This window comes from Clarias gariepinus, chromosome 13 (assembly GCF_024256425.1).
Source record: "Clarias gariepinus isolate MV-2021 ecotype Netherlands chromosome 13, CGAR_prim_01v2, whole genome shotgun sequence".
NCBI lineage: Eukaryota > Metazoa > Chordata > Actinopteri > Siluriformes > Clariidae > Clarias > Clarias gariepinus.
In genome coordinates this window covers 18,105,094-18,124,035 of record NC_071112.1, presented here as the reverse complement: position 1 = coordinate 18,124,035, position 18,942 = coordinate 18,105,094, and the positions used below count along the sequence as shown (strand labels likewise).

Here is an 18,942-nt window from a genome sequence, read left to right as displayed (position 1 = left end):
CGCTTACTTCGTGTAGGTGAGATTGGGGTATTAAAGTTTTCACGTGTGCATGAAAAAAGGCACAAAAATGCATTTTGGAACTGTAAAGGGACAAAATAAATACAATTTTATATAATACATGATGTTTCAAAATGTACATAATTTGCAGTATTGCCCAAAACCAGAGAGATTGACTATGCATATTTAATCAACATTTGAAGGGAGTTAAAAAAAAAAAAAAATATATATATATATATATATATATATATACACACACACACACACACACACTACCTGGGTCTGGGTTCCATTCCCGCCTTGGGTCTGTGTACATGGAGTTTGCATGTTGTCCCCTGTGCTCTGTTGGGTTTCATCTGGGTATGCTGGTTTCCTTCTACAGTCTAAAGCCATGCAGATTAGGATAATTGGATCCCTGCAATGAATTGGTAACCACATCCAGTGTAACCCTCCTTGTGCCCTAAGGGATAGCCTCCAGGCTAAACCCCCCTCCCCCCTCCGCAGTGTGGAATACAGTAGATGGTGAGTGAGAAGGTTTCTTTTAGTCATGTTTCCACCCAAGTCAAAGTACACCTTGGAAATTTATGAAAATCTTGTGTATTGCAAAAATAATAATAAATAAAAATGTTTTTAACACTTTTCTCTGGTGGGACACGTTGTACAAATTGGTTAACACCATATATTAACATTTAATCATAATTGAAACGTTCAGTCAGTAAAATTATTAAAACAAACGTCATTTTTTTGTCATGTATACATATTTTTACCACCGAGCCCATAAAATAAAGAATGAGGTTTAAAAATGTGGAAAAGCAAAGAAAGAAAGAAGGAAAGAAAGAGCATAAATGAAGCCGCATTACTACTCCTCTTTAACATGGTGCGTGTTACTGGCTTTCTCCAATTAGTCTTTTAAAATTAAATAGAAAACGAAACAATATTTAGCAGTGTGTTTTATTTTTAAAAAATGTTTTAAGTTACTCATCCCTTCACAAAACTGTGCAGTAATTAAATCAGGAGAAACGTCCCTGCGCCTTTAAAAGTAGGCCGAGCGCAGCGTAAACACTTTCATTGGCTGAGCTGTTTACTAAATATTTCAGCAGAGCAATTGATGTATGTCGTTTAAGGTGAAAAGCTGGAGATGGATTTCTTGGTGAGAATATTTGGCCAGAACCAGAAAGCAGCTCTGTGCATGACCGGGACCGCGGTGGCTCTGCTCGGACTCGCGCTCGGCTACAAATACACGCGCAGGCGGAGAAAGTTAACGCAGGTCGGAGTTGTGTCGCAGCTGTTGCTTCATCCTCTGAAGTCTGGGAAAGCGGTGTGTGTGTCTGCAGCCGAGTGTCAGAGGATTGGCCTCAAATGCGGAGACCTTCGTGATCGGTGAGGTTCCCAGCAACAGTTTGCAGGCTCTCACTGCAAAAACATCGTGCGTCTGCTTTCACTAGTGCCAAAGATGTCTGTGTGGGGAAAAACCGTTCATTTAGACTTAGGCGTACTGTAGGAATTCGGCTAAACCGTTTAATAGAAAAAGGGCCAGAAAAACAATTTCCAAGTCTTTGGAACTGGCCTACTTTCTTTTACTTTTTCAAAGTAGTTGAAAAAGTTCAGTTTTCTGCAGTAAATGTTTGTCAAAGCTTTTAATCACGTGTGTGATATTCCATTAGACAAGTTTAAACAGCAGTGCTTTAAATTATTTGTTAAGAAAAACAAGTAGCAGTATTGAGTCAGGAATCATACCCTGAACTGCTGGCAATCATCCTGTAAAGCAAAGAGTCATTTCAAAATACAGAAACAAAAAAACACTTCATAATAGTTTGGCGCAAAAACAAACAAAAAAAAAAACAACTTTCATGTAGCTATACAATTTCTGTGGAGGAGTTATGAAGCAGATTTATTACATTTCAGTTCTTGTACTTTGTATCCCATAATCAGAGACATCTGTACAGGAAACCTAGTAGAAACCAGAAGTAGGTTTTTACATATAAAGAATTTGTCCTGGTAAATTAGTGCAGTAGAACAAAAAGGAAATACTAAAATTACTAAAGAATAGCAATGTTTAGAAAAATTAGGAATATCTTTTTTTTCACCTTGTATAGTGTGCAATTTGCAGTAAATTGTACTACATTGTGTAGGTACACGTCATTATTACAGCGATAAAACGAAGAAATCTGAAGGCAACAAATGAGTCAATCAGTAAAAACATTTTTTTTAAAAAGAATAATTTGTTCAAAACAAAATTGCTGTACGGGTCTAAAAATAAAAAAATCTTGTTACAGTCACTGAGTTCTATTGATCTCTAATCTCCTAGTTAGAACTAGGGGCTGAGATTTAGTGATATTTTTGAACATAAACATCTTCAATCACAACTTCATAAAGTTTACTTCGATATTTATTATGACATCTTTAACCTGACAATTTTGGCATTTTAAATGCCCAACTTAAAGCATCTGATTGCCGCGTCCTATCATATTACTGTCAGTGTGAACAGTGTACTTTAGGGAAACGGTAGAGTCTGTAAAACATGCTGAATATCATCAACAATCTCACATAACCAGTTTTTCTCTTGTTTATGAATATTGGCTGTTTTTATCGTGTTGGGATCATGTGTGCATATTTATACAACAAGGAAACAGGATAGAGTTCAAACTAACAACAGTGTAACCAGGGACTGATGTTTTTAAAGAAAGACAATCTGTTTGTTTATGTAACATTCTGTCACATTCTGGTGGGCGCTGTATATGACGGAAGAAACAATTGAAACAAAAAAAAAATAATTTTACAAATATGCAGTCTTTATTAAAGTACTGGAATCCATTATTAAAAACCAACCTTGTAGAATGATTGTATGAAATAAACATGCAATATTTAAAAAAATTTTTGAATTTGTTCCAGTTTTGTGTTATAACTATCTGGCTCACTTTGTGTTATTGCAGTCACTGGCTGGTCATTACAGAAGATGGCCACATGGTGACAGGGAGACAGCAGCCTCGCTTGGTTCTTGTGTCTCTGACTTGTGAGGGAGGGCAGGTCTGTCTCAGTGCTCCTGGGATAGAGGAGCTCAAGTTTCCCCTTCACCAGCCCACCAATCCCATCATTAAATGCAGGTAGCTAGATGTGTGGATGTGAAACCTTTTTGTACTTTTTTTTTTTTTTTCCAGATTTTCTCTCTAATTTAGTCGTGGCCAATTCCTCCTTGTCGCTAAGGGGCTCCTACATTAGGGCTACTACTACCATTAAGCCGGGAGGCCCGAAGACTATCACATGTTTCCTCCGAACCGCGTGACGCCAGCCGACCGCATCTTTTTGAACTGCTTGCTCACGCACCGTTAGGGGCAGAGTAACACACTCGGAGGAAAGTGCTAGCCGCTCCTTCCGCGTGCGCGAGCTCACAGACGCCCCTGATTGGCTGTAGAGCTGTGGTTAATGTGGGAGCACAAAGTACCTCTCATCCCTCCCCTCTGTGAGAGCTCGGCCAATCAGCTCTCTCTAGTCCTCCGGCTGTGAGAGGCCTTTTTATACTTTTTAATGTGGATTAATATAAATATGTCAGCGAGTTATAAACTACACATTTCAGTATTCAAATTGTATTCCATGTGCATAAATGGTTAATTGTTAAGAAATATTGAGCGTGTTTGTCCACGAAGGTATTTTGCTTCTTGTTAATAATAAACCAAGAAATCACAGAACATCCTGTTTTATAGGGTGTTTAGTTCAGACACCGAAGGCAGAGACTGTGGCGATGAGGTCTCCAATTGGTTCACTCGATTTCTGGCAGATGACAAGACCTTTCGCTTGGTGCACTTTGAACCCCAGTTAAAGGCCCGAGTACCTCCTGAGAAAGGCTTTCCCAAGGATGAAAAGGTTTGGTTTAGATATGTGTATTTTTGAGAGAGCAAGAAATTATTACTATCAAAAGTGACCGATTGAAGTTTAAAAGAACATATGACACTTGCCACTGACACTTGCCTTGAAAGCAAAGAGAAAGCTCATGAAAGTAGTAATGCGTGCGCTTTCAAAAAATGTTGCTCTGTAAATAAGATGTTTTCTTTTAAATGATTTTTGTACACTGCATTGATGTAATTGTTTGTCACTGAAAACCTTTGTGAAATGCCTGTATTTTCATATTTAAGGTCATGTCAAAATCAAAGGTGGTCTGTTTTTGTGAATGATTTAAATTTTCATTCACTATGCCTTTAGTTATTCATGCTTTATTTATCATGTGAACTGGTGTGTCAGTTGCCTTTAATCATGTTGTGGTTGCCTAGGTGGTTTATCAGGACACGGCTCCTGTCATGTTGATGTCAGAATCCTCTCTGGACGACCTGAACAGCAGACTAAATAATGGCATCTCTATGTGTCAGTTCCGACCCAGCATTGTGGCCAGCGACTGTGAACCTTACAGCGAGGTACAGTACGAGCTACTACTTTCATTTCATCCAAAAATGGTTAGAGTTATAGATTTTCAGCAATTTCAGCAATTAACAATGTTAATAGAGAACGTTGTCTTTCTTTTCCTATGATTGTTAGTTTTAGGATTTTGAAACCCGAAACATAACCCATCTCTTATCAAAGAGATGTTTATTTAACTACATTATTTGTTTCATACATAGGACTCATGGGACCATGTGCAGATTGGAGAAGTGGAAATGCAGAGAGTGATGGGCTGTGGAAGGTACTTATTAAATTATAAATTGTTTAATAATTTGTAAAAAAATATATATATAAACTCGTTATATACTCATATTTAAATATATATATATATACATTATACAATTTTGTACACTTTATTATTATTATTATTATTATTATTGTTTTTCATTTATACTTTTGCAACCTTTTCCCTTGGGATGTGCTGGGTCTCATTTATGATGCACCCATCTGCAATGTATTTAAAACTTTAGGACCATGTGTTGTGACAATTCTGTCATTTTATTTATTAATTCATTGGGTAGGTGTATTCTGACCACTGTTGATCCTGAAACTGGAGTAATCACTAGAAAGGAGCCATTGGATACTCTCAAAACGTACGTAAACTCTTCAATCACAATACATTTATGGATAGGCCCATGATTCATAATCGCACGCACATTTTATATTCATGATTTTGGAGATGATGTGCAGATTTTTATTGTGGCACATTTTCTGTGTTAATATATAACAAGTAAAATATATATTGAACATATGATAACACTTTAAATTTGTCTTTAATTGTCTATTGACAAAGTGAGCCTGAACCATAAAACTGTTTAAAAGCCTAGTCGATGTTTTAGTACACACCATTTGTAACTGTCTTGGTTATAATCAGTCATATATTTACATTTTGTTGCATTTTGATTATCCAGTTTCCTCTTTTTATGGTCTTTCTCTGCTGTATGTAATCATATCTTTTCACCTTCTAGTTATCGGCTAACTGACCCGGCCCAAAAAACTGCACCAATACTTGGGCAACTCTACACGGTCAAGAAAACTGGGATGCTCCATGCCGGTGATCCTATTTACAGAATTAGTTACTAGGGAAGGGCATTATAGATCTCACATGAAGTTCAAACCTTATGAAAAGCTGTAACCTTAACAAATATATTATCTTGCACTTGCTATTTACACAATTCTATATTGAGTAATGCTATTAAATACAAAACATAATAATTACACCAGTACAGTATATTCTACAATGTATAATTCACATTAATGTCAATATAAATTGTCAGAAACATAACTACTTTATGTTTGTGTGCTGTGAGAGGAAATAAAGCAGAATGTGTGTATTTCATTGAATTAATAGTAAATAAATAAAAAAATAATGTTGTTTACTAGGGTGTCTTAGTATGGGGACTCATTACTAGGATCACATGTGTGTGTATAGACCTTTTGCACCTGATGTTACAACTGCTGTCTGCCATGGAAATCAGTGGCAAAGCCCACATACAAAACTAGTCACTAAAGAGCAGATATGCGTTTTCCTGCTTACTGTCGCCTAAACAGCTTTTTAGTGTCCTTAGTAACTGTTTCTAAGGCATTGCGAATTGCCTCTGAAATCCCCGTTGATAACGTGAGCTACAATAACAAAAAGCTGAATCTCGAACTCCTGATCGAGGGCAATACTTGGTGTGTGGAACAAGAGATTTAACACATGATATTTGGGATATAACCCAGGAACAGATAGTTATTAATTAGAAGATTTAAAATAGTTACCTGCACATCATTTCATAAGGCATAAAACATAGCATATTCCATGACATCATCTTATTTTCAACCAAAGCACTGGATGGCTAATACCATCGCAATGAAATGGCACCAATTTGAAAAGGAATGACATGTTTGTACACCATTTGAGGTAATCATATTCTGTAACAGAATCAACTTATGGAAAGCAATATTTTTATTACCTTCTTTAGTTATTTTTACATGCGTCTTTCTCTTTTGAATTAGTCATAAAGTCAACCACAACATACTGTAATAAACACAATCAGAGCAGAAGCTAGCAATTATTTGTGTGACAAATCATCAGGTAATGGCAAGTCATTGTGTAATACTTCTGTGATTTTTTTGGCTTTAAAATACATTTCAAATGGACAGGAATTATCAACAAAACCACATAGTTAAATAATGTCATGGGGTTGCTGGAGGCAGCGGGTTAGGTATGCTGTTTTTGTGTACTTCCAATAGGAGGTGCCATAAGATCAATGTAAGCTCTGTTACTGTAAGTTGCAATTGGTACAGTAGTAGGAGATAGTTACACCTACCTTAAACAAACGTACACTCGATATAACAGATTCGTGCTATTCAATTCAAAAACTGCTACCATTCAAAATCCTTCATGGATTCTACAATATCAGGCATTTTGTACACTGTGTGCACTAAATGCACTTAACACTACCTGCCTGTTAGTGCTGGTTAATTGCTCATTAATTACAGTGCTGAAAGCCAAGCAAACATGGAAAATGAAGTGTCCTATAAGAGGTTATTTGTGCAAAATCTAAGCAATCACAATATATTTATATATTTAAAAGTATATTTCAATTGTGATCTTGCTATATGTCATGTCACTGCAACTCCTGTGAGGAAAAGCAGAAGGAAATGAATGAATACCATGATATTAAAAACCTAAGGATTCTGTGAGCTGCGTAAACATGACTAGAATTGAGCATTTAAGCCACTATATAAATCAAGACAAATTTGATACTTTTAGGAAACAGATATCCCCTATTACATTACTAAAATTATAGACTAAAATGCTTTTAAGCATTAGCACTCCACAGAATTCACCAATTAATCTTCACTGGGATAACATACAGCTAGCATGTTTTTTCACTTATTTCGACTGAACAAATACACTTTCTGTAAAGTAACAAGCTTTCTGACAGTTACAAATAATTTTGAGTTATTCAGTGTGAATTCTTACCAATCAGTAAGTCCAGTCCAGCAGTGGGGTCAGCATTAAGACAATAATATTTTGGTTTGTTATGCAAGATTTTCCATCCCTTTGCCTTTATATTAGAAATAACCTTTACATCCTGTGGATTCAGTTCACTGGCCTAAAGGGAAAGCTGTCAGCAGGAAACGTATAAACTATATGACATTATTTTATTACTGTTGCAAAGACCTGTAGCCTTTTGGCGTGCATTTCTCTGTCTCTTAAGCCATTGGGGGTCATTAAGTTTTTACAACCTTCCATATCTCAATAAATATTTTGCACACCATGGAGCAAAACATGCAATGGTTCGATAATGTTTTGTAACTATGCGACCTGAACAGGCTCTAGTATGTCTGGGGATAATTTTGTAAAATCACACAATGAAAATCTGTCAAGCTACTAAATCTAGTACAAATATAAAGAGTTTTTTTTTTTTTCTTTCATTTTTTAAGTTATTCAGATATGTCAAATAACGTTTGACATTAACTAACTTTTAACATCTATGAAGTGTATCATTAAAAACAAACTAAGTCATTGGGAAGCAATAAATGAATGCATTTTAAACATGTACAGCAAATATTAATTTTCCTGGAGATCAACAAGCCCACTGGGTGGCACTGTTAGGATTGTTATAAATGAAATTATCCCCTTGCACTTCCTCATTTAGATGTATTTGCTCATCTCTTTAGATTTCAAAGTAAAAAAAGGTAGTAATTATTATTTTATATTAAATCAGGCTTATAAGCTCTTATGTGTTATGTCCTTTGATTGATATATTTTATAGTTAACTTGGATACATGATTAATTTCACTGGAACATTGATCATATTGTTGGCAGAAAAAAATAGTTATAAATCATTTATTTGTAATATGCAGTGGCCAATTATTTGACACTAATGCCAAATAAAGTAAAATCTCAATATTTGATTTATAAATGAAAACACTGCAAAGATTGCAAGGATGGATGTGTGTGGGAGTGCCAGATCTAGATTCACATCACTTGGATATATTTTTGCCTGTTACCGTGAATACCATAGCATTTGTTTGTGTGCATTTGTGTAAGAGGCACATTTTTGAGACGGAGCATTTTTAAGATCATCTTAGGGCGTCATCTTAGGGCGTCATCTTAGGGTGTCATCTTAGGGCGTCATCTTAGGGCAGTGGTGGCTCAGAGGGCTAAGGCACTGAGTTACCGACCGGAAGATCGGTGGTTCAATCCCCAGCTCCACCAGATTGCCACTGTTGGGCCCTTGAGCAAGGCCCTTAACCCTATCTGCTCCAGGGGTGCTGTATCATGGCTGACCCTGCGCTTTGACCCCAGTTACGCTGGGATATGCGAAGAAGAAATTTCACTGTGCTTTAATGTATATGTGACAAATAAAGGCTTAACTTAACCTAGCTTATCTTTAGGATGTTCAAAGGAAAAAAAAAAGAAATTACTCACTGCTGAGTGAGTGGAATTTACCATTATTCACTCTACGAGTACTGTTACACGCATGAGGCTTTTTTTTTATATTAAAAACAACAATTATAAAAATAATAAAAACAAATAAGTGTGCAATGAGATTTTTAGGGAGCAAGTGAATTGTACACAATGCACAATAAATGGGGATGTAGAGTAGATCCTTATTAATAGTGCCATCTGCAGACCGTTTGGTCTTGTATGGCAGGTCCTAGGGAGCACTGACTGTCATTTTGATGTACACGATTTCATGACTGGTTACATGGATAATCGACAATAGACAGAAATTTACAGCGACATCAGTGATTGTTTCTTATAATTGCTGTGTGTTGGGCTGTGACATGCAAGTACTACTGTAAATATCAAGTAAGGTTACAGAGGTGAGATGTGGAAAGTGGCCTTGTTCAAGAGAATTATTGCATGTGGAATGAGGGCTTAGGGCTCTCACTTTCATTCTCCACTGAGAAAGCAACTGCTGGAACAGGTAATGATGTAATGATTTTCAATCATTTCTTCATTCTAAAGGAGCACCGGTCTGTGTGTGTAGGGGGAGCTGGCATGCAGTGATTTTTTTCTTCAGATTTACACTTTATTTTCTGCTAGGAGTGAGCGATGTAGAGCCATACCAGATACAGATGGAAGTTGTGATAACTGTTTTTTTTTGATGGCTGATTAGATCCGAACCAGCAGAACAAATGACAGCCCAGGTTTCGTGGGCTGTCCCAGAAATAATATGCACTGCTGAGAAGTCATGTTAAATTGTAGCATTTTTGTCTTGTTTGAGATCCTGTTGGATGAGTGTTCCTAGGAATTTCTGAAGGTTACAGACCGACTCCAGGGTCATGTTTTTCCAAACGAAAGACTGAGGTACTAGGGTGGTAACTACACACCAAATGACAAATGGCTGACGTCTTTGTGACATGCAAACTTATAACCATTTGACATCACCAGTTGAGTCATCGGGAAATTGGAAAAGCTTGAGCAACCACTGTTTGAAATACGGTAGTTGGGGTAATAAGCAGAAAATTGTGAATTGATGTTCCATGTGGCCTTTTGGAACATTAATTCTGATTGAGAGGATGCAAAATATGGTCACCTGCCTTGACATGTTGTCTATTTTCTATTAGTAGGAAATGCATGGATCTAATGACAGTGTGAAGCACTGTCTTGGATGTCAGATATAATGGTACAGTATTACAGCAGAGCTCATGTCCACAAACAGAATGCAGGAATATGAGTGACGTTTGTCAAGATTCAGAGAGCCGTATGTTTATCCAATGTAAGTACTGTAATTGGTGAATATTTAGACAACAGAGTTTTTAAATGGGGTGATGAACCGCTGTTTTAGGTCTATAACTTGAAATCAAGATTATGTTCCAAGTTTGTTCCAATAGTATTCTTTGTTTTGTAGTTCGTAATGATTTAGTTAATCAACCAGGTTGGAAATGCCAGTTAGCCATGGGGTATTGCAGTTGTAGCTCTGATGACCTTCCCAAGGACATTCTTGGACCGTTTGCCTACTTTCATCCTGTGGGCCTCTTACTTTGATGAGCAGAATTTCCGTTGGAATCAAGGTTTGTTTTTAAAAGCACTTGTGTTTTGTTGACATTGCCTTTACTGCCTAGCTGCTTGTGGTGTGTGTGTGGGTGTGTGTGAAAAAGAGCCAGCTTTACCCTCAACACCAGATGCTAAATGTAGAATCAGGATTTGTTTTTACTAGCTCTTGTGTTCTGTTGACAGTGCCTTTACTGCCTTGCTGTTTTGCAAAAAATTTGACTTCAATATGTACCATTTTTTTAACATAATATTTTCATACGAGTCCATTAAAGATTTTACAGTGAATTTTACAGACTCATTACAGTGAAAATTATATTTTTTGCATATTTTGTGTGTGTGTGTGTGTGTGTGTGAAAAATAATCTGCTTCATCCTCACTATAAGGCTATAAAGTATATATTTACATGAATTTATAGCAGGGATCTCTGAGACCCTAAACAGAAGTTATGTATAATTTTTTAAAGAATGTTTGGGACACATAAGTATCTGAGTGTGTGTATGCGTGTGTGCTATGCGCTGGATTGGCACCCTGCCCAGTGTACCCCGCCTCGTGCCCCAAGTCTCCTGGGATAGGCTCCAGGCCCTTAAATACTGGATATAGCGGTATAGACAATGAGAGTGAGTGTGTTTGAAACACAGTATCAGTGCAAAATGATTAGGAATCACTTCCATAAAAATTATATTTCCTCAGGTTGTTAGCTGGTAGAGAAGCTCTAAGGTCTCAGGAACCGCAAACATAGCATGAGGGTTTTTTTTTTTTTTAACAAAAAATTCTTTCAGGATGACACATGTTGACTTGTTTGCCTTCTCTCCTTTGCCACAACCCTCCAAATCTTCCTTTTTAGCAATGGTGTCAGATTGTGTGGACATCCTCTGTGCACAGCCCTCTTTAGATCACCCCACAGATTCTTTTATTTAATTTTGATCTGGGCTCTGGCTGGGCTTTTTTAAAACTCTAATCTTCTTCTGGTGAAGCCATTGTTTTGTTGATTTGGTTGCAAGCTTTGGGTTGTTTCTCTTCATATTCAGCTTTCTAGCAGAAGCCTGAAGGTTATGTGCCAACATTGACTTGTATTTGGAATTGTTCATACCCTCCACTTAGGCCCCAGTTCCAGCTGAAACAGCTCCAAAGCATGATGCTACCAACATCATGCTTCATACTGTGGGTATGGTGCTCTTTTGATGTTGTTTTTGGTAATTAAGACCAAAAAGTTCAACATTGGTTCCATCACACCATAATCATTTTCCCACATGCTTTTGGGAAACTTCAAATGTGTTTTTGCAAAATTTAGTCAGAAAATCCTGCCACGCTATCCCATAGCCCAGATATATGAAGAATACATTGAAAAGATTGTGTAAAATTAATTTTTGTCCCAAGTATTTTTTCCACTTGATGATGACTGTCTTTAATGTGTACCATGGTACAGTATATATAATGCCTTGGAAAATCTTTTGTAGCCTTTTACTGACTGATGACTTTTAATGTTAAGATCCCTTTAATGCTTTGGAAGCTCTCCGTGGACCATGGATGGAAAATGTCAGGAAAAGCCTATGAGAACTGCTGAACTTTATTTGGGATAATCAGCGGCAATTTAAATGATGGCACACAGTCACATGAAGAAACATTTTAATTGAAATATGTGCTAATCCAGTGCTAAATTGTGTAAATACTGGGAAATAGTAGAAAGCAGTAATAATACAATATGTGTAGAAAAAAATTTAACAAGTAATTTGTGTGTGTTAAAAAAGACAACTGTGATCGATGCTAGTAGAATCAATATTACCTGTTTAAGTCAGGGGAACAAACCACAATTGATTTAAGAAATCTTGGGTTTAATTACTATACTTTTTGTACTTGAAAGCAGCATATATATTAATGAAGTCTTCTGTTTAATTAAAATCCTTAGTCATCTCTGAAATATAATTTACAGATTTTATTAATTTTCCTCAAAGCTTGCAAATTTCACAGTCTATATTATGTTGCATCTGAAGACTGGCCAGACGGAGTTGACTCATTAAAACAGATTTCAGTTCTAATTACTAAACATAAAATGTGATTTCTCCTTTGGTAAGTGCTGGATTTGACCAACAATGTGAAATTTATCTTAATAAACAAACTGGTTTAACCACAAGTGCATAGTTTTTCCCACAATCCAAGCATGAGGAAATGGCCATTTTATGTTCTTATTGTCTTTATTGCCTTGCAAATTTATTGAATATTGGCCATAATATCAGCCTGTCTTCAGGAAAGATTAATGTGCCTATGATTAATTAATGTGGAGTGTTGAAAAAATTATAATTTTATATTATACAGCAGTGAGAAAATCCAAGGATGGGTGTCCACAGTATCAGAAGTCCTCTTCACCACCATCCACAAGAGGAATTTCTAGGTAAAGGGGTCAGACAACATATAAAAACAGTCATTGGTGCACAGTTACATTCCTTCACTCATTATGCATTTTTGACAACATATCGCCTACCTACCATCAGCTATATCTATACTGGGACTCGTGGAAGCAGTGTCCTCCATGGAGGTGATCACATTGGTCTTCTCAGATACATTGCTCAACCCAATGTCATGTGAAGAAGATAGATGCATAGCTTGTAGACACTCTGATGGCTCTGAGATGTTGTCACATGTCTCAGCATCCCCAGCATCCAATGAAGCATCATTCTGACTTTCTGCCTGCCCTGGATATGAAGGAGGATCCTGCTCTTCTGAGGTCTGTGTGGGTCCTGGACCAGCAGCAGGAAGCATGTGTGGGGGCTGGTAGCATGATCCGCTGACTGCCTCCTCATAGGACGGTAGAGGTATGGCAACTCCATCCACTATTATAACATTTGCACCCCTGGCATCCTCACTTTCTTCACTAAAAAAAAGAACATTCATATATTATTTTTATTTATACCACAGCCCTGTTAAATCATTCTGTAGCAGCAGTCTCTGACAGCAAATCACTTATTAAAAAAAAAACAACTTTTTTTTTTCTCGATATTTTCTATATTTTATAATACAGTTGTCTATCACAGAGGAGTCTGCAGAAAAGAGGACTTTGTGTTTTTTTAGTTTCTCTTTAACATGACAAGCTTTGGCTTTTAAATTCAAGAGAGAAGAAAGAAAGATTATTGTGGAAATAACTGTTTATATCTGTTACGATGTAAGTGACAATAAACTAACTTCTCTTAACAACATTCCACAACATTACTTGTAACTATAAATTACCTTTTAAAGTGCCATCTGTTGTTCGTTAATCAAATAAAAATTGTAATTGCTGTGCTAAACAGAATAAACTACTGTTATTGGGGTTTCAGTCTTTTTTACCTTATAAAAGGATTCCCCAATTTCTAACGTAATTAAATAAAAGAGTTTTATTTATTGTAATTCATTTGTCTGATGTACCTTGAATTCTGATTGCTCTTGCATTTGCAGTGGGACATCTTTGCTAAGATGACTAGAAACAGGGCTAACAGCACACCTGAGGTAGTAAATGCCACTGGTTTCCATGCATGCAGTAAAGACTCCTGAAAGCCAGGCCATGTTGTCTCTGAGGAAATAAGATTGATGAGTTATAGTCTTTGAACAGAGTCAATGCTACCTTACACTCCTTTAGTTTCTTGAGCTGAATCTATTAGACCAAGAGGTTCTTCGTGCTTAAGAATTTCTTATATAAATTCACTTACATATAACAACAATAGGTTTACTTATTTGATATATTTGTTTTATATATTTCCTTACTTTAAGCACAATTTTGCCTGTAAGAAGAGTCATAATTTGAATATATTGATAATGTTTTTCAATATTGTTGAATCAACATCAGTAATGTTGATAAAGTCCTACCATCTTGAACACAGTAGAAGTGCATCTGAGGAAACCACTGCCCATACTGACAGGTGATGTACTTGTAGTCATTTACTAGAGAATAGCCAGGATCACAGTAGAACTCCACCACAGTCCCATGGATATAGCGGTTACATGGCTGTGGATGACATAGATAATCCCCATGTTCCACCATTGGAGGTAAGGGACATGCTGTAAAACAATGATAGTTTAACAAAATAAATAACAATGTACATTATAATAATAAACAGCAAAGTCATTTCTATTGCACTGGGTCTTAATTCTGATGGAAAGTAAGGCCTCACAGTATGTACTTATAAACAACTTTAAATTTGCTTCTATGTCATTTACATTCGAGAAAAATAATAATGCAATAAAATAAGAAGTTTGGTATTAGAATTTGAGAAGCCAACCAGGATGATTGTATTTGATATTCTATTGTTCTTTCAACTATGCAAGTAGTATGCAATATGTAATTTCTCTAATTTAAAATATAGAGGCACTATGGCTTTTCAATCACCTTCAACATCAAGGCACCTGGGTGGTACATCAGACCATATGAGGCTATACATGCATTCCAATAATTCTGCTCCCTCCAGCTTATAACCTGGAAAACACTGGTAGTGTACTACTGTTCCGATAGGCATGGAGAACAATGTCTCAGAGATGTTCATGTAACTATGAGGAGGACTCAATGGGCGCAGACAACCTGGAACAAAGACAAAGACCAAAACAGCTGTAAATAACAGCTATACATCAAAATAAGACCAAGCCAATGTCCAACATCATACAGTTTAAGAAACCATTATTATTCATACATTTTATTTCTGAGAAGAGTACAACTCTAAATGCTTACTCTTGTAGATGTGTGCATCTGGACAGAAATTAGACATAAACCCAACTGTTTAAAATAGAACTTCCTTTCTGGTAGGACAGTTACAGTCAGATTACATAATACCTTGACAGATGGGCTGATTGTCCCATGTTCCATCCTCTTGACAAACCGATTCCATGCTGTCTGTGTCAGGATAGCGGACCTGAAATCCCTCATGACATCTGATAATAAGGTTATCTCCTGGCCTGTAGGTCTTATTAGTAACAACAGCATCCTCAATATATGGAGGAAGACATTCTGTGAAGAAAAATGCACATTCTGGTTCTAGACCAAATCTTTAAAATGTTACATCAGCAGCAGTGGCACAAATTTGCATAAACAATCCTTTGTTTTGAATGTGAAAATTATTTTGTGTTAAAGGCCCTTTGCTGAGACAGTTTGTGTAGGTTTTCCTAAGAATTTATTCCCTGTTTTATTATTTGTGAAATCTGCTGTGAAAGCAAGTAACTAATCCATTAAAAGTGTCATGATTTACTTTATGTAATTTTACAGAAAGACTTGCTTTCTTGCACTCTCTCTCTCTCTCTCTCTCTCTCTCTCTATATATATATATATATATATATATATATATATAAAGTAGTTAAGCATGTGATTCAGCTTGTGGTTCAGTGGTACTTCTCGTCTGCAGTTAAACCTGTGCCTCATTTGGTGACCCCTAACAAGAGAAGCTGGCAAAGAGAAGATAAACAAGAAGAGCAAAAGTACTGTACATGGAAGAAGTTCAAATAATCTGTTTTGCTGTTTTTAAACTTTCATATGTAATAGCTAGAATATACTGTATCTTATAAGAGTCTAAGGAAAAGTGAGGATAATAATACATTCTTTCATAAATAACTCTTGGCCTTTATCTAAAGATAAGGATTTAAAAACTTTTTTTTAACTTACCTAACAGACCTGCCTATCCTTAAGTTGTTTAGTGTGTACAATGGACCACTATTGTGTTCAATTACTGGAACAAGGACCTCAGTGATGAGTACAATGTGAACTCTGCTGTTTACAATCACAGAGATTGATTCAACTGGATTGAAACAAAATTACTAGCTATTTTCTAACTAAAACGTTCATTTATTATTCAATATCACTCCTGACTAGGCTTACAATGACTGTCAATCATTTAAAACTGAAATCAGATGCACTAAAGAAAACAAGAAGTGCTGACTAGGATTGCAAGGCATGAGCTGTTTTCTCTTTAATGCCATCTGGAAGTGAGAAAATAAGCAGATTAAGCAACGATCGATGCACCCGGACCAAGACTGTTACATTGAAGGAAGCACCACTATAGGCCTATGCTGCAGTACAATAGAGACAATAGAAATTTATTTTTAAAAAATAATAATTTACCTAGTTTTAATAGAAATCTATGGCATTTACCCTGAATTTGAAAGTGAAGTTTATAATCACAAATAAACATGCAAAAGAATATTTTAGAAGAACAGCTAATCAACATTCATGTTTTGGAAAACAATAAATCATAAGCTATATTAAATTCATCCAATAAGATTAAGGGCTGAAAGTCACATGACTGACTGGTGATCTGATAAAATGTTAAAAATAACAGTCCTTTCCTTCTGGCACCAGACAGTATATGCATACAAATAAATGCTAACATACATACAGTGTTCTACTCTAAAAAAAAATCATGTTAAGCATTAACAAAAACATATAAAATGTACATGTTAATGGAACAGAACAATAATATGCATGTTCATATAATGTGGCTAAATAAACGTCTCAAAATGTCTCAAAGCTGTCAGTGTCCTTCAATTTTACTGGAAACAAACCCCAAAGCTAAAAAAAAAAGTAATTTGTGTAATATAAGAGTAAAAGACATGGAATTACAATATCTTGAAGTACTTGTTACCTATGACATTATATTTGTATCTTATGGGGGGGGAGGGTTCCACTTGCTAAAAACTCTATCTTGCATGCTCTCCTTATCATGGGCCTGAGCTCGTTAACTGGCTGGATTTGCCACAAACCCAGCCAGATAGAAACTAGAGGATGTTAAATTTTAACCAATAAATTATTTTTTAAAAATTGGGTTAAACCTCTTTTTTTAAGCTTGAATAAACTTTGTACATGTTGCCTTAAAACACAAGTTACAGCCCGAAATATCACAGAACTAATCGATAAATATTGTCATACTGTATAAGTATATGCACTTATCAATCAAGATCAATGCTGTAAACATTACCTGGAGCGCTTAGACTGTTTCTGCATGTTTTTTTTCTTCCAAAGTTTGCATTAATATCAGTATTAGTTAATACTAACACTACTAATGTTTTAACTCTGTTTATTTCCTTGACTCACCATCTGGAAGGCACACTGGTTTAAGGCTTGGTCTCCATCCCATTGATCCGTTCCGAAACGAAACGCAGGTGATCTTTGATGCTCCTTTCAGTCTGTATCCCTCTGAACAAGAGAATCTGGCCACGGCGTTCTCAAAGAACATACCGAAACTTGGTGTTCTGTTTCCATGCTCAGGAAAACCCGGGTCTCTACAAAACTGCTCTGCTAAAAAAAAACCATACCATTGACTACAACTCTTTGCTTGATTGTAATGCTTAACCTACCATGATTAAAGGTGAAATGGAAAGACTGCATGACTAAGGAGTAGTATGCAGTATGATGATGCAGATAAATAAGTAGGTAGCCTAAATATTTAACAAATAAATATTTTAAACATAAAGTAATATCTATATTGTATAGGCAGTGTCGTAATTACAATTCTAACATTGCTCATTTTGCGAGTCTATAGCTGAGTGCTTTACACTAAGTAGCAATAGAAAGCCTGTTTTTTTATTTCTTCTTTTTTTATTTTTTTTTTACCTATGGCAGCTTCTGGGAAGGCGGTGACCAGCTGGAGAGGAAAGATGCTGAATATCACAAGAAAACGACCGGAGATTGCAGTACGGACAAACGGCGACGTCTTTCTGCCTACCTTCATGATGATTCATCTTTCAATTCCGATCAATCGGATATTAGTTTTCTAAAAAAAAACGGATGAGAAAAGAACAATAAGCGAGGAAAAGGCTACGGTCGGAAATCCGCTCTGAGTCGGCTAATCACTCCGTTATAGCATTGTCTGTCCATAGCGCAGAGAGACAGCAGGTAAAGCGCCATAGCGCGCCTGAAATACCAAAGGTCTAGAATAGCAGTGCCTCATGATGAATTAAAAAGGCATTTTCGCATTATTCTAGCTTAGCCTCCATCATTATTGTAGCTCAAGCTGCGTGTTGTGCGGTTACTCTCCGTAGCGCAGACAGTCTGTGAGGAAAAAAAACGCGTCAGCTTGCTGAAGCTCAAGCTCAGAGACAACAAAATTACACATACAGGCTTCTTCAAGAAAAAAAGAGAAAAAATAGCGCACTTACCTAACAGTGCATTCTTTAAACATCACGTAAACACTTTCACTGTCGTTGATAATATTTTTTATAATTATTGCCCGCCTTCTAAATGTCTTTAATACTAGTAAAAACAGACGCTGAGACTTTTTTGTATTGTTCGTACAGGTGACACTTCCTCGTGACAGGTCAAAGTACATCCCATTTAGATAGTATACATATTACAACTTTTTAATATATAACTAGAATATCCATCAATCCATCCATCTACGAACCTCTGTAGTCCAACTAGGAACCGTTGAGGCCAATGGTGACTATTGTGTTTATTTCAATTACAACCGTGATAGGACCTTTGGTCAACATCCACATGGGCAATATGGAAAAGCCAATTAGCCTAATCTGGATGTCTTTGGACTGTGGTAGAAAACCAGATTATC

The 18,942-nt window shown here is 36.3% G+C and overlaps 2 protein-coding genes across 3 annotated transcripts; one reads left to right on the top strand and one right to left on the bottom strand.

Annotated features, from left to right (window-relative positions):
* The first annotated feature begins 1,073 nt into the window (after window positions 1-1,073).
* marc1 (mitochondrial amidoxime reducing component 1) lies at window positions 1,074-5,789 on the top strand. Its single transcript, XM_053509315.1, has 7 exons — window positions 1,074-1,377; window positions 2,931-3,101; window positions 3,699-3,858; window positions 4,263-4,403; window positions 4,608-4,669; window positions 4,950-5,021; window positions 5,397-5,789. The coding sequence occupies exons 1-7, from the start codon at window positions 1,136-1,138 to the stop codon at window positions 5,509-5,511; spliced, it is 963 nt and encodes a 320-aa protein (XP_053365290.1). The 5' UTR covers window positions 1,074-1,135; the 3' UTR covers window positions 5,512-5,789.
* A 6,191-nt stretch (window positions 5,790-11,980) lies between these two features.
* susd4 (sushi domain containing 4) lies at window positions 11,981-18,679 on the bottom strand. Of its 2 annotated transcripts, none has more exons than XM_053510111.1 (9): window positions 18,536-18,679; window positions 17,991-18,150; window positions 17,472-17,675; window positions 15,225-15,398; window positions 14,787-14,975; window positions 14,267-14,458; window positions 13,829-13,973; window positions 12,913-13,298; window positions 11,981-12,814 (listed from the first exon to the last, which is right to left on the bottom strand). In XM_053510111.1, the coding sequence occupies exons 2-9, from the start codon at window positions 18,106-18,108 to the stop codon at window positions 12,777-12,779; spliced, it is 1,446 nt and encodes a 481-aa protein (XP_053366086.1). In that variant the 5' UTR covers window positions 18,109-18,150; window positions 18,536-18,679; the 3' UTR covers window positions 11,981-12,776. The 2 variants fall into 2 exon arrangements, with proteins under 2 accessions (XP_053366086.1, XP_053366087.1); XM_053510112.1 differs by having other exon boundaries at window positions 17,472-17,672.
* Between the last annotated feature and the right edge of the window lie 263 nt (window positions 18,680-18,942).

What these genes read in the sequence shown, in the direction of transcription:
- marc1 (XM_053509315.1), top strand. Translation starts at nt 1,136, where the DNA reads ATGGATTTCTTGGTGAGAATATTTGGCCAGAACCAGAAAGCAGCTCTG. An exon ending in AATCCCATCATTAAATGCAG is followed by an intron (nt 3,102 to 3,698) that starts GTAGCTAGATGT and finishes CCTGTTTTATAG; the next exon opens with GGTGTTTAGTTCAGACACCG. An exon ending in GCTTTCCCAAGGATGAAAAG is followed by an intron (nt 3,859 to 4,262) that starts GTTTGGTTTAGA and finishes GTGGTTGCCTAG; the next exon opens with GTGGTTTATCAGGACACGGC.
- susd4 (XM_053510111.1), bottom strand. Translation starts at nt 18,108, where the DNA reads ATGAAGGTAGGCAGAAAGACGTCGCCGTTTGTCCGTACTGCAATCTCC. An exon ending in ACCAGTGTGCCTTCCAGATG is followed by an intron (nt 15,399 to 17,471) that starts GTGAGTCAAGGA and finishes TTTTCTTCACAG; the next exon opens with AATGTCTTCCTCCATATATT. An exon ending in CAATCAGCCCATCTGTCAAG is followed by an intron (nt 14,976 to 15,224) that starts GTATTATGTAAT and finishes TCTTTGTTCCAG; the next exon opens with GTTGTCTGCGCCCATTGAGT.